Source organism: Stegastes partitus, unplaced genomic scaffold, assembly GCF_000690725.1.
Source record: "Stegastes partitus isolate 25-593 unplaced genomic scaffold, Stegastes_partitus-1.0.2 Scaffold1374, whole genome shotgun sequence".
Lineage (NCBI taxonomy): Eukaryota > Metazoa > Chordata > Actinopteri > Pomacentridae > Stegastes > Stegastes partitus.
In genome coordinates this window covers 197,043-208,174 of record NW_007579105.1, presented here as the reverse complement: position 1 = coordinate 208,174, position 11,132 = coordinate 197,043, and the positions used below count along the sequence as shown (strand labels likewise).

Sequence of the window (11,132 nt, the reverse complement as noted above, 5' to 3'; positions counted from 1 at the left end):
AAGAACGAACTAAAAAGCTAAAGCAGAAGGGTAATCTATGTAGAATGGGCACATTGTTTGAAAGATGTGGTCAACATGGTTTGTTTAGTCTTCAGCAAGAACTGGCGGTGATCTTTTTATCTAGTTTTATTATGAGCCATAAGGGTGAGAATTTTTACAATTACTTGGCAACAGTGTCCACTGCACTTATGATAACTCTAACTATGCCAATAAATCTCATAATAATTGCAATGCTGTTATGCTGATAAGTCTGCAAGCAGTTCAGGAGGATAACATGTATCTATAAATGATATTAAACAATCTTGGCCAAACATCAGTTCAGATTGAGATCCCAGACCAGATTTCTTGTCTGATTTTTCAGGGTGGTGAAAAAAGGTTAAATGGATGTAAAATTTCTGTAGTGGGAGCTTGGCTTGAAGCACGTCCGTCAGCTTATGTCAAACTCGTGTGCTGTGTGGATGCTGCTAATAAGAGGTGTGTCAGCCTTTCAATGCTTTATGAATTTAGCTGAAAAAAACCCCGAAAGGGCCGTCCCTTCACTATTTTTGCCAGTGTTGCACACAGTTCGGTCGCTTAAAGGAGATAGTTTATGACCATGTACATGCAGCAGCTCAAAAGGAGGGTTGTGAAAAAGTAAAGAATTGATCAGAAGTTTTATTTTCTAAGATGTCTGCCATGTACCGCGGGATCTACAAGTCTGAGATTGCTAGGGAATAAACTATATTTCTTCAAGTCAAAGCTTTGAGGTGTCTTTGGGCTCATTATTCTGCTGCAGTATGAATCTTTCTCCACAACAGTGCAAACCAGAGGTTTGAGCATTTTTCTAAAAAACAGAGTGCTACTTCTCCTTGGTCAGGCTTTTCCCAGTAGCATGTTTCACTGTGGGCGTGATCCACTGCAATAACAATCTGTAACAATCATGCTGGTCTCCATGGATACACTCTGTTATTGCAGCTACTCTCTAACTGGGATTAATCTCAGACTGTGATTGAGATGAGTCTGTATTCATTATTATCACAGGGTTGAGTGAGTTAAACCTTCCAGGGAACGATGGTGGGTGGAGCATTGGAAGGCAACATGGAATATGTAACAAAGTGTTCCTTCCATAGTGGCTGCTTAATGTCCCACATAGCCCCAGATCAATTCCCAGTTTCTGTCTAAACTTAGAAACTGTGTTTGTGTGTGGGTCTGTGCTGCAGGTCCTGTTTTTGGGCCCCCTCATGCAGTTGGCCATGGACTGTCCCTGGAGCTTCACAGATGGGATGCGAGTGGCCTTTGGTGAGCAAGCCAGTCATTAAAAAGAAATAAAACAACAACAAGGATGTCAGAGTTGTTTCAAATTTGATCAAAGTATGGGTGCAACTTGTTGCTCTGGACCCATTTTAACTTTAACAGGTTAACAGTTAGGAGGTGTTCTCTGTAACTTAACGTCTATCTCATGCTTAAGTCAGAAATCTTCTCTAGAAAGGAATGTATTTCAGCATAAAACATGTCAACAACCAAACAGGACATAACCTCCCTGTGTGTGTGTCCTCCTGCAGACCCGTGGTTCTGGATGTTGTGTCTCAGTGACATGCGATGGTTGAGGAATCAGGTGGTGGCACCGCTAACAGAGGAGCTGGTGTTCCGGGCCTGCATGCTGCCCATGTTGGTACCCTGTGCTGGCCCTTCCACTGCCATTTTCACATGCCCCCTTTTTTTTGGAGTAGGTGAGTTCCAATTTTAGCAGCTCCTCTCTCACCCCAGTTGGTTGCCCTCCTTCAGTCTGGTTTTGTTGGAGGTTTATTCCTGTCTTGACTCGACTCTTTAAAGTGCTCTGTGGTGATGTATGATTTGGTGCAACATGAATACAATTGAATACAACTGATTTTATGTGCACTGTTATTTTTCAAGATACTAATTTCAAGATGATGTGTTTGTATTCTACATGGAAATTAATGGAAAACTGTGACTGGCTGAAAAAGCATGAAAAACTGTTTACTTTACAGAACGTTTCGCTATATGTGTATATCATTGTATAGCCTGTTCAAGATGCTTTCAGACAATTAGTTTGGCTATTTTGATAACAGGAAAGGGATGTTGAGAAACTGATGAGAAAGATGCATTCTATTTACTTCATGATAAAGCAGCCACAACTCTACTACTATGTGCCTTATGATATAAACAAATATTTAAAATTTTTCAATTTTGTTTGTGTTTCCAAATTGCGTTGGCCTCTCTTTTAGCTCACTTTCATCATGTGATCGAGTTGCTGAGGTTCAGACAGGGGACGCTGTCAGGGATCTTCCTCTCTGCAGGTAAGAACTGATGTGTTTAATGATGTGTCATCCTTTCACAGAGTAGACTGCATCCACTGTGGCTGCATCACACAGCTGTAGGAAGAAAATAATGTCTTGTTGTTCTGGTTTGCAACAGTGTTTCAGTTCTCCTACACAGCAGTATTTGGGGCCTATACTGCTTTCATCTTCATCAGAACAGGTGAGAAGCTTTCAGATATACCTCACACTGAGAGACAGCATTCTACATTGTCTTTGTTTAAACCCTCTAGACCAGGGGTCGGCAACCCGTGGCTCCGGAGCCACATGTGGCTCTTTCATATCTCTGCTGCAGCTCCTTATGGCTTTGGAAAATAAATCATGAGTATTTTAATTTAAATGTATTTTATTTTAGTTCATTAGTTTTAAAAATGTAATTCTAAATTTTAAGATTTTTGTGAACTTATAACATTAAAACAAAACGTGTTTTTGTGTCTCTCAAAATATGCGTCACAACCGCTGATGTGCGACACCCGGCGGCACTCGCATTGTTGCCAACTTGGTGATTTTCTCGCTAAATCTGGCAACTTTCCAAATCCTCTTGGTGACTTTTTTTCCCCCCCAAAAGCGACTTTTCTGGTGTTTTAGGGACTCTGAATTGACAACACGTATTGTTCTGCAGTTACTATCGTTAGCGAGCAGCGGGTGCTGTCGTGAGCTCCTCCCCGTCCCAAAGCGCTCACAGGCGGTCAGGAGTCTGGTCAGCAGTCCCAGCTGCAGTCAGCAGGACAACCAGACGTCATTTTTACTTTGCTGCAGGTGGATAGTTTAAGTTTGGCTTTTCATTTCATATACGAAGAGGATACAAATAGACATCGAGTATTTTATTTCAAAGTAACCTTCAACCGAGTATCTTTTTTTTGGAATTCAAAATGTATGTGTCGCAGAAATATATATATTTTTTCTCTGTAGCAGTTCATTGATCTCATAAATCTAACACACTTTAGTTTTTTTAAAAAAAAAATACATAGCACAATAGTAAAAATGATATATGCAGTGTTATCTTCATTTTAGATGTCAAAAGGGTTTCCTGGCTCCCGGTGATTTCTTTATCATGGGAAACGGGTCCAAATGGCTCTTTGAGTGTTTAAGGTTGCCGACCCCTGCTCTAGGCCTTTGGACACTAAAACTGAACTTTAAATGTGATTGTTTCCACGCACATCAGTCATTTTTCACTTATGTTTAAATTGTAGAACTTCTTCTATCAACACTAGATTTTATGATACAGGTTTTTATATAAGTAGAAAGTTATGTACGTTGTGTTAACAGATGTTTTAATGGGTGTAACCTGAAATATTTAAATTTCAATAAAACTGATTCTCAAAGTTGGGAGAAACAAGTGGTAACTCAGCACAAAGCTTTTGGTGACTGGGGCAAGGATATGAACCTTTTCTAAAAAAAATATATTTTTTTTTTGTTTAAAAAATTCTAACATTAAATGTCAGCTCATTGGTCATATTTGACATTGTAAAAATGATGACACTCATTCTGGGATGTCTGCAGTGTTTTTCTGGTTTGTAAAGGGCAATGAGTAATTTTTGGGTTACTGCAGCTTTTTTATTTCTAAATAAAAAATTGACAAATCTGAGAGTCGGGTTTAAACAGGCTTTCAGTGAGTTATTGTATCACCCTTTGTCACTCAAGTGTATTTTACCTTTTCCCATAACTGCTGAAGTGAAAGATATGAAGTGAAAGCTAATTTCTGCATCTGCAACTTACTTTGAAAACCACAACTCTCCCAAACAGTAGATCTAAATACTCCAGGGACTTTTTCTGCTCTAGTTTCTCACATGTCCTCTCCACATGAACATGCTAAGATGTAGGCATAATTGGTCTGCATTCATTATTTGCTTCACTGGTTATACAAAAGCAAGAAAATGACATACTGAACCGAACATCCACTATTAATTCTTACTCGTGTCATGTTCCTGTGTTGCAGGTCACTTGATGGGTCCGGTCCTCTGCCACTCTTTCTGTAACTACATGGGTTTCCCCGCCATCAGCACGGCCTTGGAGCACCCTCACCGTCTTACTGTCCTCTCCTCCTACCTGCTAGGGGTCGTCCTTTTCCTCCTCTTCCTCTTCCCCTTCACCGACCCCTCCTACTATGGCCTTCCCACCCCAGTCTGCACCCTTGCCTCCTTCCCTAGCGCCCTCTGCCTCTCTTGATCCCTACTCCGCTCTCACACACTCCTCTGCTATTGTGATGTCACCCTGTGTTGATGAAGCAGTTGAGTGTATCCCCCCCTCCTTTTTTTTTTTTTTTAAATTGAAAGTTAGAGTTCAGGTTCAGTCTAGTTTGGGCTGACAGCACTGACAGCCATGTGGGCTACAGTGCCATGGACAGATGAGGAGCTCTGTACCCATTTTCTATGGCCTATGGACCCTTTATATGTCTACATTTATAAGACATAAATCACTTTATAGCTGGTGCTTGACCATATGTGTAAGTGAGGGTTCGTGTTACTGAGAGTGAACCCAAGACCGTCCGATTTCAAGGACAGCTTGTTTGTCCTACTCTCTCACCCTAATATGTGATGCTGGTAGTGTTGACACAACACTGAAGAACAAGTCCTCCTCAGATCCTCTTAATGCTGGTAGATCTCATCCATTTGTGATGAAGCATTAATGTACCTTTTTGGTGTACTCATTTTCCACTTGGCCTGCTTAATCTTTTTAAAGGATGATTCTGGTTTATAATATCTTATATCTTATTTTCAAGGATTTGGTGGTCATTTCTATAACAAATAATAAAATCTCCTAGAAATTACCTGGAAACAAGTAACATAAAAAAACACTGTTAAAAGTATAGTACAATAGGTTTTAAACAAAATACCAGATAAAACAAAGGTGCGCAATAAAATTATCTGTTATTGTAAACATTTACCTCTGGACCTTTTAATTTTATCAGAAAGTCAATCAAATATTAGATTGCGTTTTCAGGAACCCATGTCATGAAACTGGTTTCTTCATCTAATAAAAAGTCCAAAACCCCAAAACATTTGGTTTAAAAAAAAAAAAAAAAGGAAACTTTTATCCAAAACTGTTGCACTGCGAGACACACATGGTTTAGTCAGCCATAAACATTCTAAGACAACATTCAGACAGTGTCAGAAATGTAGGACCAAGTTCTCACAGTGTGACTGCTGCTAATCCACTGACTGTGAACCAAATAATCAGTAGATCAATTTTGAATAAGTTTTAAGTAAGGAAAACCCACAAACACACAAACCAAAAGATATTTTTGTGACACTGGCAAAGAAGAAAACTATGCAGAGCTGCATTTGTAGAACAGGGGCAGGCCACATTTATGACACGAGCTGATAACGTGCTTCTGCTTTAATAAACTTCTTTCAATTTGAATTATTGCACAAACCAACCAAGTTTGCCCCTCCTTAGACCTCTGATAGTAGGTACACACCACTGCTAACTGGGAGCACCTCACAGGCTGAATAATGTTGTCCAGCCATAACAATTTTGTCCTTTTTACACCTGTTTCTTCCGACTCCAAAATGTCGACTGTGTGACCTGACTGTTCCTTAAGCATCTAATGTATCCGAGACCTTGCCGTGTGCTCTTGTTGAGATAATCTTATTTGCTTCATTTGTGAGTGGTCATACTTGTCTGGCTCATTTTGTTGACTTGTTTCAGATTTGGTTTGTTGTTTAACTGAGCTGAACAACTGGATCTACAATTTTAGCCTCTCACAGACGTACTGTATGAACATGAGAGAACAGATATACCAAAAACATTTGAGGCCATTCAAGAGTGGCCTGCACTCATTGCTTTTTATGTAAGCTGTTAGAATACAGCACAGAAACACTGGTGATGTCTTAAAATACATCATCTTAGTTTGAAGCAACAGGATAGAATGCTATTCTGTTGTTCAGAAAAGTATCTGTCTCAGTCAATCTTTCTGGCTACTGTTTTATAACTAAGGAAGGATATCAGTATTGGCCTAAAAATCTAGTATCAACTCTAAATATTATAGACATTTCAGTGCTCACTTTGAGTTATCACTCGATAGTCTTACGAAACAGTTGACATGTTTACAGTTTGCCTAACTGCATGTATGTTTTTGCTAACTTAATTACACAGACCTTCCCCAAGGCCAATTGTCTAGTCTTCTATATGTGATTTTGCAACTCAAACCAAATCCACAAAGAAAAAAAAAATGTTTAATGAAAATTAGCTTGGTAGTCTTGGTGTAGTCCAGGTCACAGACACACAAGCAAACCAACAAATAGTAATAAAAACATACCTTCCCTGGTAAAGGTTTAAAATCCAGAACTGTGGACATCTGTTTCCTGACAGCTCTGGAAAACATATCAGGTTAGGTTGAGACCATTTTGTTGTGTACAGCTGTAGGGAATTAGAGTCAGGTTTGGTTATTATCAAATATAATTTTTTTGCACAAGCACGACAAGCCAACAATCAGAAACCCGTTGTTTTGGGCTTTAAATTTAGCTATGCCAGTTGGATCTAAAAGAAGATGATAAATCCTGCATTTGGTTCCCAGTTTTACTTTGTTTTAGTTTGTACCCAGTTTTGATAAACCAGAATTATCCTTTAATGCTATTAGTGTCTCCTGAGGAAGGCATGGAAAGCCTTGTTTTCAGCACTGGGTTGCTGAAAAATACAGTGTTTCCAGTGAAGAAAGAAAAACTTAGCATGGCTAACGGCTGCACTGTGTTCTGCTCTATAGAGGCTCATGGAGTTGTTGCTATCTTTGACTCTTCTGTGTGGAATTACTCTCTATAAGACTGTTGAATGGCAAATAGCCCTACTGTAGCTACACTGGAGGAAAGGAGCGTTCATGTGAGGCCTTATTGTGATGTTGACTTAGGAAAAATACACCATAAGACAAAATAGTCCCCGGAATGTGATCTACAATACTTAGTTGTTTTAAATGTTATGGGCTTGTTTTTACCAGCTATCTTTATCTGCATTCAGACACCAGAACTCATTTTAAAAAAAAAATATTGCAGAGAGTTATTGTGCTTGAATATGCCAGTGTCAAGCCCCTTTCAGACATGCACTCTTATCTGTTATAACGGCAACTGAACATGTCGGCTTCATGAGCGGTGGCACACCCTGGTCACTTTTCTGTAAAAGTCCCGGCAAAAATCTAGCAACTACCTACCAACACTTCCGCAACACTTTCAACACGGCACAACTCTGAGCTGCACCCAGTCACAGTAATGGAAAGGCATGCACAAGCGATCGTACGTTTCTTCACATGAGACAGATGAACTGTCACACACAAAAACACAGTGTAGTTTGTTGCTTCCGGCTGAGTTTATTAAGCAACTGCAGCATCAGGATCCATGTGATCCATACTGTTGCTCTCCCCAGCATTATGGGAAGTATGTCTGAATGAAGCTGTTAGGAAGGTTAACAGAAATGTGACTTATGTCTGAATGATTGAATGCCCTCACTATAAGCGATTGATGAAGGCAGCAATGATACAGATGAGGAACATTACTACGATGATGTTACGGATGGCTTAAGTATAGAAATGTATCAAAGGTTAAACCTCGGCAGGTGGGTGATTGGGTAACTTAGGTGGCTGGTACTGTTCTTAATGCTGGAAACATACTCTGTTTAAGTATGCATATGGCAAACTAGGTATGCATGGCCTAATTGTGCTGTTATATACCTGTGACACAGAATGGTCCCAAGCATCATCAGTCTCGGTATCAGCAGACATAGCATTCACTCTGGCTTTGGTTTGTGTCCTTGCATTTTTTAGTCTTAAAGATGGAGATTGTTTATATTGTTAAACCTCAGTTGCTAATTGCTTTTCATTCCATTCTCAGCTTCTTGCCATAGGATCTTGTTAAACCTGTTTAAATGCGGTTCTTTTCTATCTGAGGCTGTCTCTTAGACAGTGTGCCTAAAGACTGATCAGATCTCTTCCTGCTTAGTGCTACCATTCTGTTTAGCTTCAGTTATGTATTGCTGCCAACTGAATGGAGCAGAATACCTCAACACTCAAGAGAAGCAGGAGGCTTGAATGCAGCTTTGCTACAAACTGTAGAGACTAGATAAATCGCTGTTGAAAAATTATTTCACTCTCACCTGCACAGCAGTGATAAAATTTGCAGTAGTCATGTGTCAAAGTTGAACTATGAAGTACCATCAGAAAGACGGGTTTATTGAGTCATGCTGAGATTCATTTATTTTTTCACTTCCGGTTAAGTAGTTTAGAAAATCTGGTCGACTTTAAGGTTGACTTCTTAGTCATTAAATGTAATTAAGTTGAGATGGTGGCCAAAACTAAGAGTCAAACGTTTAAAAAAAGGAAAGCGTGTTCCTTTAGTGAGGGCTCAGTTCTAGCAGATTGCACCCAATGTCTTGCAGGTTTCTAGAGTGACATCAGGGTGTGTCGCTGACTTTTTTTGTTTTTCCTTGCAAAATGTCACCTTATCTCCTGATAAGCAGTGATTGACACAACCGTCTGGTGTCCTTGCTGTGAAAACAACTGGACAGTATATTACAATTAATATAACAATTTCTTTATCTTCACTAGCTAAAATTATTCATAGCTGGCGAGATCTAAGGTGCCTCTGGGAGTGACAGAAAGAACTTGAAATGGCAGAAACACTCTATAAGCTATACTCGTACTGTGAAGAAGAAAAAGTGGGCTGCTTGGCTCTTGAGCAATAAATCCGATGTAAGGGGAATGTTTGGATTAATTTCCTATTCTCTGGATGAAATTGGGCCATATCTGTATATAGATTGTTTTGGTCAGTGAAATGATTCTTGTCAAGTTTACAAACCTTTGGCAGATACGGCAACGAGAGTAGTGCTGTACCTCCCTCAAGTGGCTAGCAGAGGGCACCAGAGTATCTTGAAAGAGGCAGAGCTGCTGTGGACTGAACCGAGGCCGTCTCTATTCTGTTTATCAGCCCGTCTGACATCAGTCATCCGTCACTGGAAAACCAATTCACTCTAACTTATTTTTCTTTTAGCTTCTACACAATTATGCCCCAGTAGAGAAGATTGATACAGAGGAGCACTGTTTAAACCCCGTGGTTAGACTGTGACTGATGTTAATATCCTATTTAACAGTTTGAGAGCAGTTTGTCTTCATTGTGTCTCCCATGTTCTCTTCTTCTCTGCTTGCTGCTCTTAAGTCAAGACAGTTAAATGCTGTGCTTTCAGTTTTTAGGCATGTTGTCTTACACAGAACAAACAAACACATTTAGGCAAGGCATTTTAAATTTGTAGTATAGAAATGATCCTATCTGTCTTTTCAACCTTTTTAAAGCCACTGTGGAAATGTAAAAAAACAGGCCAATTCCTCTGAAGATTTTATTTATGCTAATTTGTGTATGTCGCGAGCCAGCAAGAGTCATGGCATTTTCGAATTCTGCACATAGTTACACATAACTACATCAAGTAAAGTGACCTCACTGGACATCTGAGAGAAAGGTTGAGAAATGATCCTCCCAAACTGCTTGGATATGCTATCACATATGCTAATATCAAATCTACAGACGTCATACTAGCTGCTGGTAGTGCTGACAGCAGTTTCTTTAAACATTTCGGCTATTCCTTTTACTGTCTCGTAAAGAAAGTTAACAGTAATGTGTGATCATGTGTTGTTCCAGCACAGGCTCTACAGTCAAACTACACACTCCACATGTTATTTCTTTGCAGTCCGTCACTGAATCACTCAGAGTACTTGTTCCTTTGTTCCTAGCCACTGACCTGACATGTCGGGACATTTGAAAGACGATCAGACTGAACTCGTTTTACTTTTACTGCTGTATAAAGAAAAACACTTCCTCAGCCAACAATCCCACATGAGTATTTGCTGCTGAAGATGCAGAACCTGCTCATGTGTAACAATATGCATAGAGCAGCATTGACAGAGACTGCAGATTCTATTTTTGCAAAGCTTAAGCAGCGCCGTTATTTTCATATAAAACACCCAGAGGAAGATGAATTTCAAATGTACATTTTCAGAACTTGTTAAATATGAGACAGCTGGTGAAACACAACTCCACAGATGTTTATATTGAGCACTATATTTTGTAATCAGATCTATTTTGGTGACAGGAACAGAGTGTACAGGTATGTGCATGTATTTTATGCTCGCTGTGTTCCACTTGTTGCACAGTTCAAGTTAGAGACTTCAGAACCATGTTTTAGTATGACAATCTTTTACAGGAACTTTGGAATCACTGCAAAATATCTATTTGTAAATAAAGAATGTCGTTTTATATATCTGCCAATGTGTGTGTGCTTTTATTTCTGCCTCCTAGACATTGTGACGAGTTAGTTTTGTCATCTTTTGTCTCCTTATGTAATAGTGAACCATTTCTCCTCTATTTGATATGTATGTATATTTAAACTGCATATTTTGTCATATAAAGAGAACACTTGCATTAATACATTCACAATGTTTAATAAGCAACCAGCTGTACCACCTGAGCCACAGCCGCCCAGGTGGCAGAGCGGGTTGTCTTCCAATCGCAAGGTTGGCGGTGCGATCCCTTGCCCCTGCACAGTTGAAGTGTCCTTGGGCAAGACACTGAACCCGAAGTTGCTCCCAATGGCAGGCAGCACCTTGCATGGCAGCTCTGTCACCATTAGTGTATGAATGTGTGTGAATGGGTGAGTGAGAAAACATTATATAAGTGCAGACCATTTACTTAAAACAGTGTTACACTAGTGTACCAGTCAAAAGTTTGGACACACCTTCTCATTCAGTGGTTTTTCTTTCTTTTACTTATTTTCTGCATTGTAGATTAATACTGAAGACATCAAAACTATGAAAGAACACATGGAATTATGTAGTAAACAAGA

The 11,132-nt window shown here is 39.6% G+C and overlaps 1 protein-coding gene across 1 annotated transcript; it reads left to right on the top strand.

Moving 5' to 3' along the window:
• The first annotated feature begins 1,050 nt into the window (after window positions 1-1,050).
• On the top strand, window positions 1,051-10,558 carry LOC103370122 (CAAX prenyl protease 2-like). Its single transcript, XM_008299043.1, has 7 exons — window positions 1,051-1,086; window positions 1,200-1,278; window positions 1,542-1,709; window positions 2,226-2,297; window positions 2,416-2,478; window positions 4,255-8,714; window positions 8,760-10,558. The coding sequence occupies exons 1-6, from the start codon at window positions 1,051-1,053 to the stop codon at window positions 4,482-4,484; spliced, it is 648 nt and encodes a 215-aa protein (XP_008297265.1). The 3' UTR covers window positions 4,485-8,714; window positions 8,760-10,558.
• The last annotated feature ends 574 nt before the right edge of the window (window positions 10,559-11,132 follow it).